Source organism: Ornithorhynchus anatinus, chromosome 7 (assembly GCF_004115215.2).
Source record: "Ornithorhynchus anatinus isolate Pmale09 chromosome 7, mOrnAna1.pri.v4, whole genome shotgun sequence".
In the NCBI taxonomy this organism is placed as follows: Eukaryota; Metazoa; Chordata; class Mammalia; order Monotremata; family Ornithorhynchidae; genus Ornithorhynchus; species Ornithorhynchus anatinus.
In genome coordinates this window covers 78,347,197-78,371,468 of record NC_041734.1, presented here as the reverse complement: position 1 = coordinate 78,371,468, position 24,272 = coordinate 78,347,197, and the positions used below count along the sequence as shown (strand labels likewise).

Below are 24,272 nucleotides of genomic sequence, written 5' to 3'. Positions count from 1 at the left end.
GCCGTTCACCGGGCCGAGGAACCGGGCCGTCGGATGCCGGCCGGCTCCGGGTGGTCATGCGTTCGTTGATCCGGCCGTGTTCGTCGGGCGCTTACTACGCGCAGAGCGCTCCGCCGAGCGCTCCGGAGCGTCCGGTACGGCAAACGGACGCATTCGGAGCCCACGGCGAGCTTACGGCCCCGGCCCCGGGGCCCCGGCGGCGAGGTGGGGTTTTCCGGTGGCGTTTCTCGGACCGGTGGAGAGGAAGGTCGGCCCCTCCGGGCGGGGGACGTCGACCGGCCGGGAGAGGAGGCTGGGTTCCGAGCGGACGGTTCCTCGGAGCTCGGTGAATTGTCCATTCCGAGCGCTTAGTACAGCGCTCTGCACGCGGTAGACGTGGCTCGGCGGAAAGAGCCCGGGATTCGGAGACAGAGGTCATGGGTTCGATTCCGGGCTCTGCCACGTGTCGGCTGTGTGACTGCGGGCAAGTCACTTCTCTGTGCCTCAGTGACCTCATCTGTAAAATGGGGTCTAACCGCGAGCCTCCCGTGGCACAACCTGATGGCCCTGCATCCACCCCAGCGCTTAGAACGGTGCTCGGCACATGGTAAGCGCTTAACAAATAGCAGCATTTTTATCAGTAGGCGCTCACTAAATACTATTGAGTGAATGAAGCAGACCCTGCGCTCGAGGCACCGGGGCCAGAATCCCCCCCCGACGCGCTCGCTCTCCCACCGACGCTTCCGAAGAACATTTCTCCCCCTTCACCTTTCCGTTGGCGTCGCGCCGGCGGGTCGCCTCGCTCCTCCGGGCCTCGGTTTCCCCGTCCGTCAGATGGGGCCGAAGAGCGTGAGCCCCACGGGGGACGGCGATTGTGTCCAACCCGAGTAACTGAAGCAGCACAGCGTAGTGGATAAAGTACAGGTCTGGGAGGCGGAGGGTGTGGGTTCTAATCCCGGATCCGCCGCTTGTCAGCTGGGTGGCTTTGGGCAAGTCACTTCACTTTTCTGGGCCTCGGTTACCTCATCTGGAAAATGGGGATGAAGACCGGGAGCCCCACGTGGGACGGTCTGATCACCTTGTATCCCCCGCCCCCCCCCCCCCCCCCCCCCCCCGCCCGCGCTTAGAACAGTGCTTCGCACATATAGGCGCTTAAATGCTATCATTATTCTTATTATTCTTATTATTCTCTGCACCTCAGTCACCTCAGCTGGAAAATGGGGATCGAGACTGCGAGCCCCACATGGGTCGGGGGCTGTGTGCAACCCTATTTGCTGTCCCCACCCCGGCTCTTAGTACGGTGCCTGGCACACAGTGAGCGCCAATAGCGAATACCGTAATTAACGTTATTGTTATTATTACGCGTTGAGCACTTACTGTGTGCAGGGCATTGTGTTAAGCGCTTGGGAGAGTGCGATGCAGCAACAGACGGTGACATTCCCTGCCCACAACGAGCTTCCTACCCCAGGGCTTAGAGCAGTGCTTGGCACGTGGTGAGCGCTTAACAAGTACCGTGATTATTATTATTATTATCGGCTCTGCTTTGGGTAAAGTTCCTCGCCTCCACTCCTCTGGGCCTTCCGGGGGCTGGGAGGCCTAGGGCAGCTTCTCCCAGCTGTCGCCTCTCGCGGGGAAACGGCGCGGCTCGGTGGAAAGAGCCCGGGCTTCGGAGTCGGAGGTCACGGGTTCGACTCCCGGCTCTGCCGCTTGTCAGCTGGGTGACCGTGGGCGAGTCGCTTCGCTTCTCTGGGCCTCAGTCGCCTCATCTGTAAAATGGGGGCTAACTGTGGGCCTCGCCTGGGACGACCTGATTCCCCTCTATCTCCCCCGGCGCTCAGAACGGCGCCGTGCACGGAGTAAGCGCTTAACGGGCGCCAACGTTATCGTTTCGTTTCTTGCGGCATCTGTTGGGCGCTTATCACGTTGGCAGGCGCCGTACCAAACGCTAGGGGAGCTACAAGATCGTCAGGCTGGACACGGTCCCCGCCCCACAGCGGGCGCACCGTCTTCGTCCCCCTTTTACAGATGAAGGAACCGAGGCACGGAGAAGGGAAGCGACTCGCCCAGGGGCACGCAGCAGCCCCCAGGAGGAGCCGGGATGAGAACCCGGCTCCTCTGACGCCCGGGCTCTTGTCCGCCGAGCCACCTCGCGAGGGTGACAACTTGGATGGCCTTTTGAGGTGGAACCGAAAATAGATTTTTCCCAGATCCCTTCCCTCGGATTCAAAGGTTAAAAAACTACCCGGGGGCCACCCCCGGAAACGGAAGGCTTGGTCCCGCCCGGGGAAAGCCAGAACGGCGCCGCCCGCCCTGCCGGCCTAGCTGGGGTCCGGCCCTACCCTTCCCTGCGTTCATCATCATGATGACGACGGCATTCGTGAGGCGTCTGCCGTGTGCCGGGCACGTAGTTCTGAGTACGCGTAGTACTGTGTTCTGAGCCCCGGGGTGGATCCCAGGCCAGTTCGGGTTGGACACAGTCCCGCGTGGGGCTGACGGTCGATCCCCATTTTCCAGATGAGGGAACTGAGGCTCAGAGAAGTGAAGGGACTTATCCAGGTCACACCGCAGACCCGTGGTAGATCTGGGATTAGAACTCAGATCCTTTTGACTCCTCGGGCTGGGCTCCAACCACTAGGCCATTCCGCTTCATCTGGGAGCCCCTAGATCCGGGCCAAGCTTAGCAGGGTTTGGGCTGTGGAGGTTTTTGTTTTTTTAAATTCTTAGCCAAACCTTTACTTTCCACCTGCCCGGAAGGCAGTGCCTTTTCACCGCGGCCCATTGCTGATAATAGTAATAATTATGGTATTTAAGTGCCAGGCGCCGGACTAAGCACCTGGGTGGACACGAGCAAATCGGGTTGGACACGATCCCCGTCCCCCGTGGGATTCCCAGTCTTCCTCCCCATTTTCCAGATGAGAGTCAGCGTGGCTCAGTGGAAAGAGCCCCGGCTTGGGAGTCAGAGGTCGTGGGTTCGAAGGCCGGCTCTGCCACTTGGCAGCTGCGGGACTGTGGGCGAGGCGCTTCGCTTCTCTGGGCCTCAGTGACCTCATCTGGAAAATGCAGATGAAGACCGTGAGCCTCGCGTGGGACCGCCTGATGACCCTGTATCTCCCCCAGCGCTTCGAACAGTGCTCTGCACGTAGGAAGCGCTTAACAAATACCAACGTTATTATTATTGTTATTATTATTATTACGAGGGAACTGAGGCCCAGAGAGGCGAAGTGACTCGCCCAGGGTCACACGGCAGACAAGAACTAATTCTCTTTCCCCTTTTCAAATCCCTACTTAAAGCTCACCTCCTCCAAGAGGCCTTCCCACACTGAGCTCCCCTCTTCCCTCTGCTCCCTCCACGCCCCCTTCACCTCTCCGCAGCTAAACCCTCTTCTCCCCCCTCTCCCTCCGCTCCTCCCCCTCTCCCGTCCCCTCCCCTCGGCGCCGTACCCGTCCGCTGGACCGTGTGTATCTTCATCACCCCTATTTATTTTGTCGAAGGAGATGTACATCACCCTGATTCTATTTATTTGCTATCGTCTTAATGAGATGTTCACCCCCTCGACTCTCTCTGTTGCCCTCGTTCTCGTCCGTCTCCCCCGATCAGACCGTGAGCCCGTCAGAGGGCAGGGACCGTCTCTATCCGTTGCCGATTGGTCCGTTCCAAGCGCCTAGTACGGTGCTCCGCACCTAGCAAGCGCTCAATAAATACTATTGAATGAATGAATGAAGTGGCGGAGTCGCGGTTAGAACCCCTGAACTTCTGACTCCCGGGCCCGGGCTCTGTCCGCTCCCCTGCCCACCTCGGGCGAGGGGAGCCGGGCGAATAGCCTGCAGAGAGAACGTGGGGCGGCGGAGAGACGTGGGCAGAAGAAGAAGAAGAAAAATAACCGTGGGATCGGTCAGGGGCTCACTGTGCGCCGAGCGCTGTGTTATGCGCTGGGGCGGATCCAAGGAAATCGGATTGGACGGGGTCCCTGTCCCCCGTGGGGCTCCCAGTCCCCGTCCCCGTTTTCCAGACGGGGGAACCGAGGCCCGGAGAAGTGAAGCGGCCGCAACGCTCTATCACACGGCGGCCGTGGCGGGGCGCTTACCGGCCGCACTCGCGCGCGTCGACCGTGAAACCCGGGGGAGTCCGTTGGAGTCCAGGATTCCCCGTCCCTGCTCTTCCTTCCGGCGGCCGCGTGACCTCGGGCGGGTCACCTCCCCGGGCCCCGGCATCCTCATCTGTAAAACGGGGATTGGGAGCGTGAACCCCGTGGGGGACGGGGACCGCGTCCGACCCGATTTGCTCGTCTCCACCCCGGCGCGCGGTACAGCGCCTTCCCCGCGAGCCTGCGCCGTGGGGCTCGGCGTCTCTGGGCGGCCCTCCCGAAGGGCCGTTGTGCGGCGAGGCCCGGCCGCCCCCGGGGGCTCCGAGCGCGGCGTTCGGGAGGCCGGCGGGAGCGGGATGGGCCCTGGGGAGAAAATCACCTCGCAGCAGCACCTCCTGACTGGTTTCTTCCCTTTCTCTGTGTGTGTGTGTGTGTGTGTGTGTGCGTTTTTCCTCTCCCCGCAGCGAGCCGGTCTCCCTCCGGACGGGGGGCCCCGAGCCGCCTCGATGGTGAGCGGGACCACCGTCCGAGCGCCGAGCGAGGGAAGGAGCACGGGCCTCGCGGCCAGCGCCCGTCCGGGCACGTGACCGAAAGGAAAAAGCGGGTGACGTCGGCGGGCTCGGGCCCCCCTCCCGGCACGCCGCCCCTCGCGGCTCCGGCCCCGAGCCCGGAATCCATTCGGGCGGGCGCCGGAGCCGAGCCCGACGGGACGCGGGGCCCGGGCCCGCCTCGCCCGGGCGGGGACCCCCCGGCCGTCGCCCCCGGAAGGGAGTCGCCGGACGGGGCGGGCGGCAGGAGCCCCGGAAGCCGCGAGGCCGGAGCGGCCCGGACGGAGGGCTTCCCGGGGTGGCCCGGCCCGCGGGCGACCGGGCGGAGGGCCGGGAGCCGACCCGGCCCCGTCTCGGACGACGGAGGCGCCGGCGGGGACGCGGAGCCGGGCGGGCGGCTCCCGTCGGGCGAGACGCCGCCCCGGAGAGTCCCGGGTGGCGGCTCCCCTGGGCCCCGCCGCGCCGGAGGGGACGGCTCGAGGAGAACGTACGTGGTGAGCGGGAGAGAGGGAGCCCCGGGTCTCCTCCCCGAACCGAGCGGGGGGCCTCGCCCCGAGGTCACCGAGCGCGCCACGGGGCAGGGCTCCCAACCCCGCGGGAGAAGCGCCGTCCGCAGGAGAACCTACGTGGTGGAGAAGCCGGCCGGACCCGTTCCCGAGGCCCGGGCGGGCCCGGGGACCGGACCGCCGAGGCCCGCGCTTAGCGGAGAAGGGAGGACCGGACCATCCAAGGGCGGGAGGGCTCGGCCGGGAGCCGCCGGGAAGCCGGTCGGACCCAGAGGGAGCCGGAAGACCCCCGCGTCGCCCTCCGGAACGGAGGCCCTCTGGGACGACGGCGTCGGGGAGCCGGGCGGCCCGGGAGGCCTCCCCCGAGGTCCCGGGGGAGAGGACGGGAGCTCTCGGCCCCGGGCGGAAGCCGTCCCCAGCCACGTGGGAGCCTCCGGCCTCGATGCCTGCCGGAAGGGACCCGCTCCGAGGAGGAAGAGGCCGGAGGGGGCCGGCCCGGGAGCGGCCGGAGAGAGGCCGGGCTCCGGCGGCGGAGCCGGGAGGGGCGGCCGGGCCGAGTCCCAGAGCGGGAAGACGTACGTCGTCGTCGTCGCCCGTCCCGGGGGCCCGTCGGGGGCCGGGGGCGGCGGACCGGACCCCGCGGCGGGGTGGGGCCGTCCGGCCGGGTGGCAGCTCGGGGAGGTCGCCGAGACCGTCAAGGTGGAGCCGGTGGGCTTCCCGGACGAGGCGGGGACGGTGGACGACGAGTCGGGTTTTGAGCCGCCCCCGACGTTTTCCCGCAAGATCCCGCCGCCGGCCGGCCCGCGCCCGGGCGCTTCCGGCGCCGCCGGCCGAGAAGCGCCCACGGGCTCTGCCCCGGCGAAGCCGCCGGGCCTCAGGGCGACGGACGTCGAGCTCTCCCCGAGGAAGCGCCGAGGGACGATGGCGGAGCCGATTGTGAAAGCCGAACCGGTGACGCCGATTCCCGGTAGGCCACGGGGCGCGACCTGGTGATTGAAGAACAACAAGAATAATAATTGCGATATTTGCTAAGCGCCTACTCTATGCCAGGCACTGGTCTGAGCCCTGGGGTAGATAAAAATTAGTCCCCGTCCCACATGGGGCTCGAAGTCTTCATCCCCATTTGACAGAGGAGGGAATTGAGTCGGAAGCCATGGGTTCCAGTTCCACCACTTGTCTGCCGTGTGACCCCGGGCAAGTCACTTTGCTTCTCTGGGCCTCGGTTCCCTCAACTGCAAAAAAAAAAAAAAAAAAACGGGGATTAAGCCTATCCCGATGCGGGACGGTGACTGTGTCCATGCTGATGGACTTGGTTCTTCCCCGAGAAGCGGGTTGGCTTAGTGGCAAGAGCCCGGGCTTGGGAGTCTGAGGGCATGGGTTCAAATCCCGATTCCGCCACTTAGCTGTGTGACTTTGGGACTTCTCCGCGCCTCAGTTCCCTCATCGGCAAAATGGGGATGAAGACTGTGAGCCCCACCTGGGGCAACCCGATAACCTTGTATCTCCCCCAGCCCTTAGCGCTTGGCACATAATAAGCCCTCAACAAATATCGTCGTCGTCATCATTTTTACGTATGTCTTTTTCAATTTTGATGTCTGTCTCCCCACCTCTAGACTGGAAGCTCACTGTGGGCAGGGCGTGTGTCTGTTTATTGTCGTATTGTCCTCTCCCAAGCGCTCGGTATAGTGCTCCGCACACGGTAAGCGCTCAGTAAATACCATTTCTCGATTCTTCAGGGATCTCGGAGAAATGACCCAACCCGAACGGCTTATAAAATGAAGGTAGTCCTATAAGCAACATAGCGACCCGAGGGATCGTGGGGTGATGGATGCGGACTGCTCCCGATGGGATTTTTTTATTTTGTTTTATTTCAGCAACCCTCGTCTCCCACGAAACCTCTCCATCTTCCCCCTCTAGTCGGCGCTTAGACCAGTGTTGGGCACCCAGTAAGCGCTCAACGAATACCGACGTTATCATTAGTCCCTCTACCTCGCCGGCATGGCGATTCGGAAATCCTCTGAGAGTAAGAGTCGCGTTGTCCTGTTTCGCAGGGAGCCACGCGCTGCAGGATTTGACCAACACCAGCTTCGTTCCCCACCCCGTCTCGCCGACTTCCCCGAGAGGATCGGACGCCGACCCCTCTCCGCTGCTCACCAGGCGGAAGCGACCGGCCGTGTGCTACACGGAGCCGAAACTCACCGGGTAACTACAGTCATTCATTCCGTCGCATTTATCGAGCGCTCACCGTGTACTGAGCGCTTGGGATGTCCAATCCGGCAACAGATAGGGGCAGTCCCTGCCCAACGACGGGCTCACGGTCTGAACAGCGGCGTGGCTCAGTGGAGAGAGCCCGGGCTTGGGAGTCCGAGGTCGTGGGTTCGAATCCCTGCTCTGCCACTTGTCAGCCGGGTGACCGTGGGCGAGTCACTTCACTTCTCTGGGCCTCAGTGACCTCATCTGGAAAATGGGGATTAAGACCGTGAGCCTCACGTGGGACTACCCGATCACCCTGTATCTAGCCCAGCGCTTAGAACAGTGCTCCACACATAGTAAGCGCTTGACAAATACCAACATTTTTAGAGAAGCAGCGTGGCTCAGTGGAAAGAGCCCGGGCTTGGGAGTCAGAGGTCATGAGTTCGAATGCCGGCCCTGCCACTTGTCAGCTGTGTGACTGTGGGCGAGTCGCTTGACTTCTCTGTGCCTCAGTGACCTCGTCTGTAAAATGGAGATTAACTGTGAGCCTCACGGGGGACAACCTGACTCCCCCGTATCCACCCCAGCGCTTAGAACAGTGCTCTGCACACAGTAAGCGCTTAACAAATACCAACGAAATAAACGGGGGAGACAGACAGCGAAACAGAACCAAACCAAACGTATATCCGCCGAAGAGCCGGCTGGTCCTTCGGAACCCACGTCCTTTTGACTCCCGGGCCCGGGCTCCATCACGTGTCTGCCGTGTGACCCTGGGCGAGTCACTTCACTTCTCTGTGCCTCGGTGACCTCATCCGGAAAATGAGGGCGAGGACTGCGAGCCCTAGGTGGGACAGGGACGGTGTCCAACCCCCGGCGCTTGGTACGGGGCCGGGCACGTAGTAAGCGCTCAACAAGCCCCGCAGTTGTTGTTGTTATCTGTTGAGTGCTTACTGTGCGCAGAGCACCGGACTGAGCGGCTGGGAGAGGACGGTAGAATAACAGGTCGCCACATTCCCTGCCCAGAGTGAGTTTACGGTCTAGAGGTGTGGAGACAGACGTTAAGAGAGGGAAATAAACGCAGGTATTCCCGTGAGGGCTGAGGGGCCGGGAAGGGGGATGAAGAAAGGGAGCAAGTCGGAGCGACGCAGAAGGGAGTGGGAGGAGAGGAGGGCGCGGTCAGGGAAGGCTTCTTGGAGGAGATGGGCCTTCCGTAAGATTTAGAAGGGCGGGAGAGGAATTATCCGTGGGATCTGAGGCCCGCTCGTTACGGGCCGGAGATCACGTCCGCCAACTCCGTCGTAGCGGACCCTCCGGAGCCATCGGCGCGTAGTAAACGCCCGATGAATACCACTGAGTGAATGAGGCAAAATACCGGGGGAGGACCAGACCTTAAGGCGGTTGGTCCGTGTAAGCCGGGCGACGGCCAGCTGCGGACAGCCGCTTCCCGCCCCCCGAGCGTTTTCACGCGGACTCGGTCCCCGGGGGCCGCGCGACCCCGAGCCCCCGGCGACTTCTTGGTCCTCACCGGTACGCGACGCATTCGAAAACTCCTCTAGCGAACTGGCCCTTCGGCCTAATCGTACAGGTCGCTCGATTCGAAGGATTATTTTGTCTCTCGGGAAACGGAATTTTCTTTGGAACGGGCCTGAGCGGAGGACTCTTCAGTTAGGCAGACCGCGGGCCGTTGGTATTTCAGGCAATCAATCAGTGGTATTTACTGAGCGCTGTGCAAAGCCCTGTATTAAGCACTTGGCAGGGTTCGTCGCAACGGAGTTGACACGTTCCCTGCCCGCGATGAGCTTGCAGTCCATTCGTTGATTCGGCTCCGCCGCTTGTTGGCCGTGTGACCTTGGAAAAGCCGTTTCACTTCTCTGCGCCTCAGTTCCCTCATCTGTAAAGTGGGGATGAAGAAGACCGTGAGCCCCACGGGGGACGACCTGATCACCTTCTAGCTACCCCGGCGCTTAGAACAGCGCTTGGCGCATTGTAAACACTTAAACGCCACAATTATTATTATTACTCTGGGGAAAACGCTGTACTGAGCACTTGGGAGAGTACAATATAATAATAATAGTGTTGGTATCTGTTAAGCGCTTACTACGTGCAGAGCACTGTTCTCAGCGCTGGGGTAGACACAGGGCAATCAGATCGTCCCACGTGAGGCTCGCGGTCTTAATCCCCATTTTACGGATGAGGTCACTGAGGCACGGAGAAGGGAAGTGACTCGCTCACAGTCACGCAGCTGACAAGCGGCGGAGCTGGGATTCGAACCCATGACCTCGGACTCCCAAGCCCGGGCTCTTTCCGCTGAGCCCCGCTGCTTCCCGGTATAACAACCAATAGACACGTTCCCCCCCAACAGCGAGCTCACAGTTTAGACCGGAGTGGGAGACGTAATAATCATAGTAACGACAGTCGTCGTGTTTAAGCGCTTACTAATAATAATAATGTTGGTGTTTGTTAAGCGCTTACTATGTGCCGAGCACCGTTCTAAGCGCTGGGGTAGACGCAGGGGAATCAGGTCGTCCCACGTGGGGCTCACGGTCTTCATCCCCATTTTACAGATGAGGGAACTGAGGCCCAGAGAAGTGAAGTGACTCGCCCACAGTCACCCGGCTGACAAGTGGCAGAGCTGGGATTCGAACTCATGACCTCTGACTCCAAAGCCCATGCTCTTTCCACTGAGCCACGCTGCTTCTCTATGTGCCGGGCTCTGTACTGAGCACTTGGGAGAGTCGTCAGGCACGTTCCCTGCCCACGGTGAGTTTACAGTCCAGAGGGGGAGACGGAATAATGATCAGAATAGCGAAAACTGTGGTGTTTAAGCGCTTACTACGTGCCGGGCACCGTGTCCAACCCGATTTGCCTGGATCCGCCCCGGCGCTCGATACGGCGTCTGGCACGTAGTAAGCGCTTAACAGACACCGTCATTATTATCATCATCTGCGCTCCGACGGATGTTTCACCCCAGAAGGTGCCGAAGTTTGGTTTAAAGAGTCGATAGCCCCCCCCCCCCCGCCCGTTCCCACCCCACCTCCGTGGGAAAGTTAGAAAAATCAGGGGTCGTCGTAGGATCCGGTTTGTCCTCGTTCTTTTCCGTTGCCTCGTAAATATTCTCTTGACCCCAGTGCGCTTCTTTGCGTCGTCATCTGGTGTGTTCAGAGCCTTCCGAGAAGTTGACATTTTAGCTTGGGTAAATGTCAAACCTTTGGCCCGGGGAGAACTTGGGGTTTTGAAGTAGCAGAGGGAATCTGGTTCGCCCGGGGCCTTAAAACCAACTTTCCCATAACCAAGTTTGTCTCTCCTGAATGGGAAGGGGCGAGGAAGGAAGGAAGGAAGGAAGGAAGGAAGGAAGGAAGGAAGGAAGGAAGGAAGGAAGGAAGGAAGGAAGGAAGGAAGGAAGGAAGGAAGGAAGGAAGGAAGGAAGGAAGGAAGGAAGGAAGGAAGGAAGGAAGGAAGGAAGGAAGGAAGGAAGGAAGGAAGGAAGGAAGGAAGGAAGGAAGGAAGGAAGGAAGGAAGGAAGGAAGGAAGGAAGGAAGGAAGGAAGGAAGGAAGGAAGGAAAAGGGGGAACAGGAGGAGGGATGTGGGGGGATCCCTAAGTGGGGCGGGAACCGTGTCCACCTCGATTTGCCTCTATCCACCCTGACGCTTAGTACAGTGTCTGCCGCACAATGAGCGCTTAACAGATGCCACAATTATCATCATTACAATTCCAGAAAGCGAGTCCCTTTTTTATTGACACAAAAGCGGGACTCTCCGGGTGGGTGAGCGGCAGAACCTGAGACCGGAAGCCCGTTGCGGGCAGGGAAGGTGTCTGCTCGTTCGGCTGTCGGACTCTCCCGAGCGCTTAGTAGAGCGTCCTGCGCATAGAAAACGCTCGGGAAGTACGACCGATTCGGTGATGGAGGAGGGGGCGGGGGAGGACGAGGGGAGGAGCGGGAGGATGAGGGTGAAGAGGAGGAGGAGGAAGAGGGTTAACTCGTCCCACCGTTCGTTCAGTGGTATTTATTGAGCGCTTACTGTGTGCAGGGCGCTGTACTAAACTCTTGGGTGAATCTATCAGAACAATGAAAGGACACGTTCCCTGCCAGCAACGAGCTTATTGTCTACCGCTGCCCCCGCCCGAAGTTCATTCATTCATTCAATAGTATTTATCGAGCGCTTACCGTGTGCAGAGCACCGGACTAAGCGCTCGGGACGAACGAGTCGGCGACAGATAGAGACGGTCCCCGCCGTCCGACGGGCTCCCGGTCCGATCGGGGGAGACGGACGGACGGACGAGAACGATGGCGACGGATAGAGTCGAGGGGAAGGACGTCTCGTAAAAACGATGGCGACTAAATAGAATCAAGGCAACTGGTGCAGATGATGATAATGATAGAGAAGATTAATTAATAATCATAATAAGATTAATAATGATGATAGAACATTAACGATGTTTTTCTTAATAATAAAAATAACGTTGGCATTTGTTAAGCGCTTACTACGTGTCCAGCACCGTTTTAAGCGCTGGGGTAGATGCGGGGTCGTCGGGTTGTCCCACGTGAGGCTCACAGTCTTAATCCCCATTTTACAGATGAGGTCACCGTGGCACCGAGAAGTGAAGTGACTCGCCCGAAGTCACACAGCTGACAGGCGGCGGAGCCGGGATTAGAACCCACGACCTCTGACTCCTAAGCCCGGGCACTTGCCACCGTGCTGTTCTGTTAAGCGCCGACTATGTGCCCGGCACCGTTCTAAGCACTGGGGGAGATACAAGGTGATCAGGTTGTCCCAGGTGGGGCTCGGGGTCTTCATCCCCATTTTCCAGATGAGGTCACCGAGGCCCAGAGAAGGGAAGCGACATGTCCAAAGTCACACAGATGCCGCGGCGCGGGGGGGAGAGCTGCCTCTCTCCTCTCGGGGCCGGAGACGGGGCAGGAGGCGGGGGGCCTCCCTCTCTCTCCGGCTGACCCTAGCGAAGGCCGCCTCCCTGCCCCGAGAGCGAACCCCCCGGCCCCCCGGCCCCCGGTGGAGGAGAAGGACGGAGGGCGGATCCGGACCGGGGCGGGGAGGGAAGGACGCTCCCGGAGTGGACGGTGGGATCCCCGGAGGTGGCGGCCTCTCGGATCAGCCGGCCCCTTCTCCGTTTGCTTATCCGGGAGCGGTGACGGAGGGCACGGAATCAGCCCCGCCCCGACCCGGTTCCCGCGCCCTGCGGGGAGGCCGGCGTGGGTCGGGGCCTCTCCCGCGGCGGGCGGTCCGTCACAAACGCCGCTTATTGAGCGCTTGCCACGTGCAGGGCACTGTACTCAGCGCTTGGGAGGAGGGGAGGAGTGCTTGCGATAAAGTAGATCACACAAGGGCGTAGAGAAGCAGGGTGGCCGGAGGTCGGGCCTGGGAGTCAGAAGGATCAAGGTTCCGATCCCGCCTCCGTCACCTTGTCTGTTTTGTGACCTTGGGCAAGTCATTTCACTTCCTCTGGGCCCCAGTCTTCTCATCTGTCAAATGGGGATGAAGACGTCGTCCGTCCCGTCCCGTCCCCCCCCGCAGGTGATAAGCTCGTCGCGGGCAGGGACGTGTCTGTTGATTGTTCTCTTTTCCCCTCCCAAACGCTTCGTACAGTGCTCTGCGCCCAGTCGGCGCTCGATAAATACCATCGAGTGAATGAACGACGGGAGCCCCACGTGGGACGTGGACTGGGCCCGACCTGATTAGCCTGTGTCTCCCCCGGCGCGTGATACAGTGTCTGGCGCAAAGTAAGCGCTTAACAGATACCATTGAGAAACATGCCGCGGTTTCAGAAGCTACGGAGGGTGGCGTCCCGTGGCTCGGTGGCAAGAACCCGGGCTTGGGAGTCAGAGGTCGTGGGTTCTAATGCCGACTCCGCCGCTTCTCAGCTGGGCGACACGGACAGGTCACTTAACCTCTCTGTGCCTCATTGACCTCATCCGGAAAACGGGGATGAAGACCGTGAGCCCCCCGGGGGACAACCTGATGACCCCGTACCTCCCCCAGCGCTTAGAACGGCGCTTGCCACATAGTAAGCGCTTAACCAATACCGTTATTATTATTCTTCATTCATTTAATCGTATTTATTGAGCACTTTCTGTGGACGAGGCACTGAACTAAACGCTTGGGGGAGGACAGTAGAACGCCAGACGGACAGAGAAGCGCCTCCGACGAGCTCACAGTAAGCGGCCCGTCGAGTCGGTCGACCGTGAGCCTGAACCCAGGCCCCGGGGCGGTCAGGATCCGAGGGTCAGGCTGCCGTCGGCTGGTTTCCGGGAACGGCCAGCCTGCCTTTCCGTGTCCGTAGGCGCCCGGCCCACGCTAACGTACCGCCTTCTGTCCCACAGGAAGCTAAGGCGGGGAGACGACTTCACGGACTCTATGTTCTTGCATTCCCCCATCTTCAAATCCAAGAAGTCAAAGCACAAAAACACGAAGAAGCAGAAGGAATTGAAATCTTGAATGGATCGAACAAAGAAGAAAAGCTCAAAGAATTATATTTATATTTCACTTACCTGGGGGGGGGGGGGGGGGGCGGATGAGGTCAGATCCCTCCCCTCCCTCATTCTAGAGCCTAATCTTGTGTCAAGTAGCTGTTTACAAATATTTAGGCTTTTTTTTTTTCCCCTTGTGATTTATGTCCTCACCCCCACTGCCCTTTGCACGATATACGTCAGCTGACTTCCCCACTGCGCTTCGCGTGATATACGTCAGCCGATTTAAGACAACGTGAAAACCGTTTCCCGATTTTCTGCTGAATAAAGTCATTTTTTAGCTTTGAAGATCGAGGGGTATTTTGTATTCCACGTGGAGGAGCGCGGCAAAGTGTCTCTCGTTCCCACCGGAGAAAAGGCGACCGCGTTCCGTTTCTGGGGATGGGTTTTCGGTGGGGAGGGGTTGTCTTTATCAAAGCTGTATTGCCGGCCACCCGGTGGCTCGAGACTCCGCCGCTTGTCTGCCGGGTGGCCCCGGGCAAGTCGCTCTTCTCTGGGCCTCAGTTCCCTCATCTGTAAGATGGGGATGAAGACCGGGAGCCCCAAGTGGGACGGGGACCGTGTCCAACCTCATTTGCTTGTATCCACCCCGACGCTTAATTACAGTGCCTGGCACACGGTAAGCGCTTAAGAAATGCTACGGTTATTATTGTAATTTTTATCAGGTTGTATCTACCCCAGCACAGAACGGTGCTTGACGCAGAACAGCCGCTTAGCAGGTACCATCGTTATCATATTATTCTAGATGGGCTTTGGCTGCAAACAGGAAAGGGATGCGGAAAATCCCCGAGTGAAGGGAGAGGCGTCGATGCGACGCGGGCATACTTCTTCCCAGACCTTCTTCGCGTCCCCGCAATAGAGCCCGCAGGTCGCTGAAACCTAGCGGGAGGAAACCCGCCTCGATTTTACAGGAAGGAATGGCGTGGGGATGGAAGCCGGGCAAACAACGCCGTCCTTGCGAAAATAACTCTTTTTCTGTTGGGAGCATTTCAACCGTTCCTTATGGGCCGCTTCATCAGATGAAACCGGAGGACTTGGCTGTGGCGTTTCTGAAGTGCTCACGAAGTGCCCTGCTAAGCCCTTGGAAAGAACAGTTCGGCGACAGATGGAGACCGTCCCTGCCCAAGGACGGGCTCACGGTCTAAAATGGTAGATTTATTAAGTAAGGATAACTCCGGTATTCGTGAAGCGCTTAATAGAAATTAGACGTTGATGGAAATAAAACGGATACAGAGGTAAGTGGTGCGGAGCTGGGGGCGGCGGGGGAATGAGAAAAAGGAGCAAGTCGGGGGGACACGGAAGGGAGTGGGAGAAGAAGAGAGGACGGCTTAGTCAGGGAGGGCTTCTTGGAGGAGATGGGCCTTCAGTAAGGCTTTGAAAGGGGGGAGAGTCATCGTCTGTGGGATCTGAGGAGGGAGGACGTTCCGGGCCAGGGGCGGGACGTGGGCCGGAGGGTTGGCGGCGAGATGGGGGCCCGGTGGGAAGGTCAGAGGCATCAGGGGAACGAAATGCGCGGGCTGGGATGGAGGAGGAGAGAAGGGAGGTGAGGTAGGAGGGGGCCAGGGGACGGACGGCTCGGAAGCCGACGGTGACGAGGTTTCGTTTGATGCGGAGGTGGACGAGCAACCACTGGAGATTCTCGAGGAGCGGGGTGACGGGTCTTAAACCTTTTTATAGAAGATCGATCCGGGCAGCGGAATGAAGTCTGGACCGGAGTGGGGAGAGACGGGAAGCCGGGGGGGGGTCAGCGAGGAGACCGATAAAAGTCATCAAGGCGGGAGAGGAGAAGTGATTGTATTAACGCGGAAGCCGTTCGGATGGAGGGGGAAGGGGGGATTTTAGGGAGGTGGGGGAGGTGGAAGCGACAGGATTTAGTGATGCAGGGAGTCTGTGGGTTTAAATGAGAGAAGAGGAGGGGATGACGCCGAGATTCCGGGCTTGTAAGGCAGGAAGGGGGGGGGGGGGGGTGCCGTCTACAGGGATGGGAAAGTCAGGGGGATTGACTGATCGATGGTTGACAGAATAATAATGATGACTGTGGAGATCGTGAAGTGCTTACTTCGTACCAAGCGCCGGGGTAGCCTCCGTAGTCCTGGCCGCTGGACTCTGCGTCGACAAATCAACCGATCCTATTTCTTGAGTACTTACTGCCTGTCGAATGCTGCACTGAACGCGCGGGAGAGTATTTTCCGAGGGCTTAGTACATTGCTCTGCGCGCGCTAAGCGCTCAATACGACCGAATAAATGAACAGAGTCAAGAGGCGCCTTCCCTGCCCGCATTCGGCTCTAGAGGAGGAGAGGGACATGAATAGAAATAAATAAATTACGGATAGGCACGTAAGCGCTAGGGGGCCGAGCGAGGGGTGAATAAAGGGACCCTATCCAAGCACAAGGGTGACGCGGAAGGGATTGGGAGAAGAGGAAAGAGGGTTTCATCGGGGAAGGCCCCGTGGAGGAGATGGGCCTTCAATAAGGCCCTGAAGTGGGGGAGAGTTATGAGGAGGGAGGGCGTTCTAGGCCAGAGACCGGACGTGGGCGAGAGGTCGGCAGCCAGATGGACGTGAGGGAGGGACAGCGAGGAGGTCGGCATTAGAGGAGCGGAGCGTGCCGGCCGGGTTGGAGGGGGAGAACAGCAAGGTGAGGTAGGAGGGAACGAGGTGACCGAAATGGACAAGTTGCTCTGCCTTTAAACTTCGGTTGGAAAAACACAGCACTCCGATACTGTTTACGAGGCTTGTAAAATCAGTCGGACAATCAGTTGGTATTCATCCATTCATTCGATCGTATTTATTGAGCGCTTACTATGTGCAGAGCACCGTCCTGAGCCTTGCAAAGTACAATTCAGCAACAGAGACAATCCCTACCCACCACTGGGCTCACAGTCTAGAAGGGGGAAGACAGCAAAACAATGCAACAGGCATCGATAGCATCAGTGTAAATAGAATTACAGATGTATTTATTGAGCACCTACTGCGTGCGGAGCACTGTATCTAAGAGCTTGGGAGAATAACAGAGATAGTAATTGTGTCATTTGTTAAGTGCTATGGGCCAGGCCCTGTACTAAGCTCTGGGGTGGATACAAGCAAACCGGGTTGGACCCAATCCCTGTCCCCCGAGGGGCTCACAGTCTCTATTTTCCAGATGAGGTCACTGAAGCCCAGAGAAATGAAGTGACTTGCCCAAGGTCACCCGGCAGACGAGTGACGGAGCTGGGATTAGAACCCATGACCGTCTGAATCCCTGGCCGGGCTCTACCCACTAGGCCAGGCTGCTTCTCGGGACTCAGAATCTCAGGGGTTGACCCCGGAGCCAGCGTGCTTGACAGCTACCCCATCCCCATTGCCCAGAAATGGACAAGTTTCACGGCCTTTAACTGTGGTCGGAAAAAGGCACCGCTCCCATACAGTTTATGAGGCACGTAGAATCGGCCAACCAATCGTATTTATTGAGCACCTACTGTCTGCAGAGCACTGCACTGAGCTCCTGGGAGAATACCACGTAACAGAGCTGGGAGACACCTTCCCCGCTCACAGCGAGCATACAGTCTAGACGCACAATTGCCTGGTGGAAAGAGCCAGGGCCTGACAGTCAGAGGTTCTAATCCCGGCGATGCCACGTACCCGCTGTGTGACCTTGAGCCAGTCACTTCACTTCTCCGTGCCTCATTTACTTCATCTGAAAAATGAGGATTGAGACTGGGGGCCCCAGGTGGGACGGGGACTGCGTCCAACCCAATTTGCTTGTATCCACCCCAGCGCTTAGTACAGTGCCTGGCACATAGTAAGTGTTTAACGAATACGGTAATAATAATTATTATTATTCTCTAGGCGTCAGTTTCCTCATTAATAATAATAATCATTATGCTCTAGGCATCAGTGTCCTCATTTACACAATGGGGATTCAATCCCTGTTCTCCCTCCTACTTAGACTGTGAGCCCCATATGAGACCTGATTATCTTGTATCTGCTCCAGCGCTTAGTATAGTGCTTGATATATTGTAAGCGCTTAACAAATATCACAATTATTATTAATTATTATAGAAAGTTACGCCGTCTGGTTCCTATTGCTTAGGAGTAGTTTTTCATCTTGCCACGAGGTGGCAGCAGCACCCAGTCAAGTATAAGGCCTTCAACCTCCAATCCTGAAATAATAATAATAATAATAATAATAAAATCCTTGTTAAGCGCTTATTATGTGCCAAGCACTGATCTAAGTGCTGAGGTAGATTTCAGGTTGTCCTACCAGGGGCTCCAGCAGCGTGGCTCAGTGGAAAGAGCCCGGGCTTGGGAATCAGAGGTCATGGGTTCAAATCCCCATTCGGCCGCTAGTCAGCTGTGTGACTTTGGGCAAGTCACTTCACTTCTCTGGGCCTCACTGACCTCATCTGTAACATGGGGATTAAGACTGTGAGCCCCACGTGGGACAACCTGATCACCTTGTATCCTCTCCAGCGCTTAGAACAGTGCTTTGCACATAGTAAGCGCTATAACAAGTGCCATAATTATTATTAATCCCCATTTTACAGATGAGATAACTGAGGCACAGAGAAGTTAAGTGATTCGCCCAGAGTCTCACAGCTGACAAGTGGCAGAATGGAGATAATAATAATGGTATTTGTTAAGCGCTTACTATGTGCCAGGCATGTACTAAACGCTGGGGTAGATACAAGATAATCGGGTTGGACACAGACCCTGTCCTACATAGGGCTCATAGTCTTAATCCCCATTTTACAGAGGAGGGAACTGAGGCACAGAGAAGTGATTCGACTTGATTAGACTGTGCGCCCGTCAAAGGGCAGGGACTGTCTCTATCTGTTACCGATTTGTACATTCCAAGCGCTTAGTGCAGTGCTCTGCACATAGTAAGCGCTCGATAAATACGATTGAATGAATGAATGACTTGCTCAAGGTCACACAGCAGGCGGGCGGCAGACCCAAGATCAGCACCCGTGACCTTCTGACTCCCAGACCCGGGCTCTATCCACTAGGCTATGCCGCTTGCTGCTTGCCCTATTAGAGGTCAGAGAGAAACAATCCACATATCGAACCCTATATTTAATAATAATAATGTTGGTATTTGTTAAGCGCTTACTATGTGCAGAGCACTGTTCTAAGCGCTGGGGTAGACACAGGGGAATCAGGTTGTCCCACGTGGGGCTCACAGTCTTAATCCCCATTTTACAGATGAGGGAACTGAGGCACAGAGAAGTTAAGTGACTTGCCCACAGTCACACAGCTGACAAGTGGCAGAGCTGGGATTCGAACTCATGAGCCCTGACTCCAAAGCCCGTGCTCTTTCCACTGCGCCACGCTGCTTCTCTATTTGATTTCTGTTCTGAAATTTTAACCGTCAAATGCAATGAGATCAGACTTAATACAGTAAACCTTAATTACCTGCTCATGTTAGGACAGACTATCGATCAACCGAGAGCATTTATGGTGTGTTTTCCTCCTAGCTCATTCAATCATATTTATTGAGCGATTATTATGCGCAAAGCGCTGTACTAAGCGCTTGGGAGAGGATGACGACAAACAACCACAGACACAGTCCCTGCCCTCAACGATTAATACGGTGCTTGGCAATGGTAAGTGCTTAACAAATACCACAATCTATTACGATTAATGAGCTGTTAGCGATCGACTGATTCGGTGTCCATCCGACATCAAGATTAACCCCAGCTCTGACGCTGCTGTGTGTATATTTTCTGTACCTGGCATGTAGTAAGCGCTTAATAAATACCATCAAAAAAATGATGCAGAACAGAGGGCAAGTCAATCGATCGGTCGATTTTGGAATTTATTCAGTGCTTACTATTTCAGAGCACTGAGGCAAGTGCTTGGGAGAGTATAATTCAGCAGAGTTGGAAGACACTTTCCCTGTCCACGAGGCGCTTAGAAACTATAAAGGGTGAGAGGCCTGAAAATAAATCCCCAATGTGTATTTTAGTGCTGTGGGACCGGGGGTGGGGTGAATATCAGGTGCTTAATGGGTCCAGATCCAAGGGCGAGGACGACGGAGAAGGGAGAGGGAGTAGAGGAAATGGGGTCTTAGCGGGCCGAGGCCTCTCGGAGGAGACGTTGACCCTGAATATCGGTTTAAAAAGGCTTCGAAGGGGGGGAGGGTGGTGGTCTGGGAGATACGAAGCGGGGCTAGTTTCAGGCCGGTGGAAGGTCGGGGCGAGAGGTCGGCAGCCGGAGAGACGGGATCGAGGTACACAGAGGAGTTGTGTTGGCATTAGAGGAGCGAAGGAGAAGCCTTTACTCTGTGTAGGGCTTGGAGAGCTGGTAGACTCGTTCCCTGCCCACAACTGACTTATCGTCTAGTATATGATGGGAGAGGCAACGTGACGGTCAAAGAAGGGGAAAGTGAAAACTATGAAAGTTTTCGTTCTCCTCAGTGTGCCATTCCCATCATCAACTCCAAATTCCAGTATGTAACTAATGCCAGCATGTAATTTATTCATCCATGATAATAATAATAATAATGGTGGTATTTGTTAAGCGCTTACTCTGTGCAAAGCCCTGTTCTAAGCGTTGGGGGGGACACAAGGTGATCGGGTTGTCCCACGTGGGGCTCACGTTTTTTTAATCCCCGTTTTACAGATGAGGTCAACGAGGCCCAGAGATGTGACTTGCCCGAAGTCACACAGCTGGCAAGCGGCGGAGCCGGGATTCGAACCCATGATCTCTGACTCCCGGGTCCGGACTCTTTCCACTGAGCCACGCTGCTAAGAACGGAGCTAAAGGAGCCGGGCCCGGAATTCTCGGACACCTCGTTATCAGGAAAAAAGCACTCCAGCTGGAAAATTGTCTCGGGGGACCAGCGCTCTCCCCAATCCCCTGGAATGCCCCCTCGCTGGGCGCAGGCCCCGAGACCCCCCACGAACGATCCCCCGCCCCGCGCTACCTGAGCTGCCTCTCCCAGAAGGTGGAGACCCTCCTAGGGGCTCCCTCGGGCCCAAAACGCCCCCCCCCAGAGCCCCTCCAGGAGACCGGCGAGGAGAGACCGTCCTCCCCCAAGACCCACCTGTCACCCCCCAACCCACAACCCCAAAGCAGCCAAAAGCTTAGATTCTGCTGGAAAAAGAAGCAGCGTGGCTTAGTGTCAAGAGACCGGGCTTGGGAGTCATAGGTTGTGGGTTCTAATTCCGCCTCTGCCACTTAATAATGATGGCATTTGTTAAGCGCTTACTATGAGCAAAGCACTGTTCTAAGCGCTGGGGGGATACAAGGTGATCAGGTTGTCCCGTGTGGGGCTCGCAATCTTCATCCCCATTTTACAGATGAGGGAACTGAGGCTCAGAGAAGTTAAGTGACCTGCCCAAAGTCACACAGCTGACAAGTGGTGGAGCCGGAATTAGAACCCTTAACCTCTGACTCCCAAGCCCGGACTCTTTTCCACAGTGCTGTGTGACTGTGGGCAAGTCACTTAACTTCTCTGTGCCTCAGTTTCCTCATCTGCAAAATGGGGATCGACTGTGAGCCTCAAGTGGGACAATCTGACTACCCTGTATCTGCCCCAGTGCTCAGAACGGTGCTCTGCACATAGTAAGCGCTTAACAAATGCCAACATCATTATTATTATTATTGTCAGCTGTGTGACTTTGGGTAAATCACTTCTCTGGGCCTCGATTCCCTCATCTGTAAAATGGAGATTAAGACCGTGAGCCCCACGTGGGACATCGCCCAGCGCTTAGAACAGTGTTTGGCACATAGTAAGAGCTTAACAAATACCAACATTATTATGAAAAGAAGCCCAATAAGGATGATGGTACAGTTAGGATCCCAATCTCCTGTCCGACGGGACCGCCTTCCCGAGCACTGGGGTAGAGACGAGGTTTTCAGGCTGGACACAGTCCCTGTCCCACAGAGGGCTCACAGTCTTCATCCCCATTTTCCGGATGAGGTAACGGAGGCCCAGAGAAGTGAAGCGACTTGCCCAAGATCCCACAGCGGACAGGTGGCAGAGCCGGGATTAGAACCCATGGCCTCCTGACACCCAGGCCCAGGCTCTGGCTGCTATTGTCTCCGTCTCTTCCTGTCTCTATGTCAGGCGTGTGCACACGTATACACATATGATGACAGGCCCTCAGGGTCTGACTCAACTTCCCCTTCCCCGTCTCTGCCCGCCTCTCTCCTCCGATCTCCCTTCTCGCACCCGTCCCTCCCTCTTCCCCTCCTTTACTCTTCCTCCTCTCCCTTCTCCCTTTGGGTCCGTCTCTCTCGTTCTCTGTCTCTGTGCCTCTGTCTCTCTCATTCTCCGTCTCTGTATAATAATAATGATGGTATTTATTAAGCGCTTCCTATGTGCCAAGCACTGTTCTAAGCGCTGGGGTAGTTGCCAGGTAATAAGGTTGTCCCACGTGGAGCTCACAGTCTTCATCCCCATTTTACAAATGAGGTCACTGAGGCACAGGGAAGTGAAGTGGCTTGTCCAAGGTCACCCAGCAGACAAGGGGAGGAGTCGGAATTAGAACCCATGACCTCTGACTCCCAGGCACGGGCTCTTTCCACTGAGTCTCGCTGCTTCTCCTTCTAGATGTAGCGTGGCTAGAGAAGCAGCGGGCTCAGTGGAAAGAGCCCGGGCTTGGGAGTCCGAGGTCATGGGTTCGAATCCCGGCTCCGCCACTTGTCAGCTGGGTGACTGTGGGCAAGACACTTCACTTCTCTGGGCCTCAGTTACCTCATCTGTAAAATGGGGATTGAGACTATGAACCCCACGTGGGACAACCTGATACCCCTGTGTCTACCCCAGCGCTTAGAACAGTGCTCGGCACATAGTAAGCGCTTAACAAATACTAACATCATTATTATTATTATTATTATCATTATTATGAATTCTAGGGCCGCACTCTATCCACTCGGCCGTGTTACTTCCTTACACGCAGAGCACTGTACTAAGCACTTGAGAGTACAGTACAAGAGGGAGAGGTCAGGGGGTCTAATCCCAGCTCTGCCACTTGTCTGCTGTGTGATCTTGGGCAAGTCGTTTCACTTCTCTGGGCCTCCGTTACCTTATCTGGGAAATGGGGATTAAGACCATGATCCTCACGTGGGACAGGGACCGTGTCCAACCCGATTTGCTTGGATCCACCCCAACGCTTAGTAAAGTGCTTGGCATAGAGCAAGCGCTTAATAAATGCCATAATTATTATTTTTATTATTGTTACAACAGAATTAGCAGACACATTCCTGTCCATGAGGGTTAAGTCATCTATTATTTACTCAGTGGAATACAAACATCCTCTGTCCTAATTTTAATTATCTTTGAAAAATAGTCCATGGGATTATACGTGAAAAGTTAAACAAGAGCAAAGAGGACTGATTTATATTTTCTCAAAAGATGCTCTCATTTCCCAATTAATAATAATAATGTTTCTGAATTGTACTTTCCAAGCCCTTAGTACAGTGCTCTGCACACAATAAGCGCTCGATAAATTCGATCGAATGAATGAATGAATATTTCTTAAGCGCTTACTCCCTGCCAAACACCGTTCTAAGCACTGGATTAGTTTTGCGTGAACTTGGACGAACAAAATTCAGCATGGCTTAGGGGATAGACCAAGGGCCTCCTGGGGCTCGGAAGGACCTGGGTTCTAATCCTGACTCCGTCACCTGTCCGCTGTGTGACCTCGGGCAAGTCACTTCACTTTTCTGGGCCTCAGTTCCCTCAGCTGCAAAACGGGGATGGAGGCCGTGAGCCCCACGTGGGACAGGGACTGTGTCCGACCCAACTGGCGTGGATCCGCCCCAGCACTTAGTAGAGTGCCTGGCACATAGTAAGTGCTTAAATACCACAATTATTATTATTAATATTAGGACTGACTGACTGAGGACGTGAGCTGCCGAGTGATCGTCTGGTGTACAGAAACATGGCACGCCCTCAGGCTCATCAGACTTAACTTCAATCAGGGACTGTATCTGTTACCGATTTGTACATTCCAAGCGCTTAGTACAGCGCTCTGCACATAGTAAGCGCTCAATAAATACGAATGAATGAATGAATGAATGAATGAACCCTGGACCTTCTGACCCCCAGGCCCGGCCTCTAGCCGCCACGCCACCCTGCTTCTCTGAACCAGAGAGGTTCAGGGACTTCTCCGAAGTCACACAGCAGGCCAGCGAGAGAGCTGAGACCTGAACTGGGGGTCTGCAGACCCCTCTGCCCAAGGTCTATTTCTCCTGGGTGGAGACTCCAGGTCTAATGTATTTGTGGGCAGGGAGGAGAGAGGAGGCGATGAGACCTTCCACTCCTCATTCTTGCCAGTGGGCGGGGAAAGGCAAGGAGGAGCATCAGAGGGGAAAGGCGATAAAAGGCATCTCCCCATCTCCACCGGAGGATTTCTTCTCCAGATCGATAGACGGAGAGGTTGCCCCCGGAAGATCTCTTCTCCAGACCGACAGACGGAGAGGTCTCCGCTTCGGCTTCCGACCCGTTCGGAAGCTGAAATCCTCCGGAGCCTCTCGGCGGGCACA

At 56.6% G+C, this 24,272-nt stretch overlaps 1 protein-coding gene across 2 annotated transcripts in view; it reads left to right on the top strand.

The window, feature by feature from the left end:
* SGO2 (shugoshin 2) overlaps positions 1–14,085 on the top strand; it is a 28,673-nt gene extending 14,588 nt beyond the window's left edge. For both annotated transcript variants that reach the window (XM_039912669.1, XM_039912670.1), the window contains 3 exons: positions 4,529–6,085; positions 7,170–7,320; positions 13,651–14,085. In XM_039912669.1, coding sequence (XP_039768603.1) covers positions 4,529–6,085; positions 7,170–7,320; positions 13,651–13,765 — 1,823 coding nt within the window. In that variant the 3' untranslated portion in view covers positions 13,766–14,085. The remainder of the gene's footprint in view (positions 1–4,528; positions 6,086–7,169; positions 7,321–13,650) is intronic.
* Positions 14,086–24,272: the final 10,187 nt, after the last annotated feature.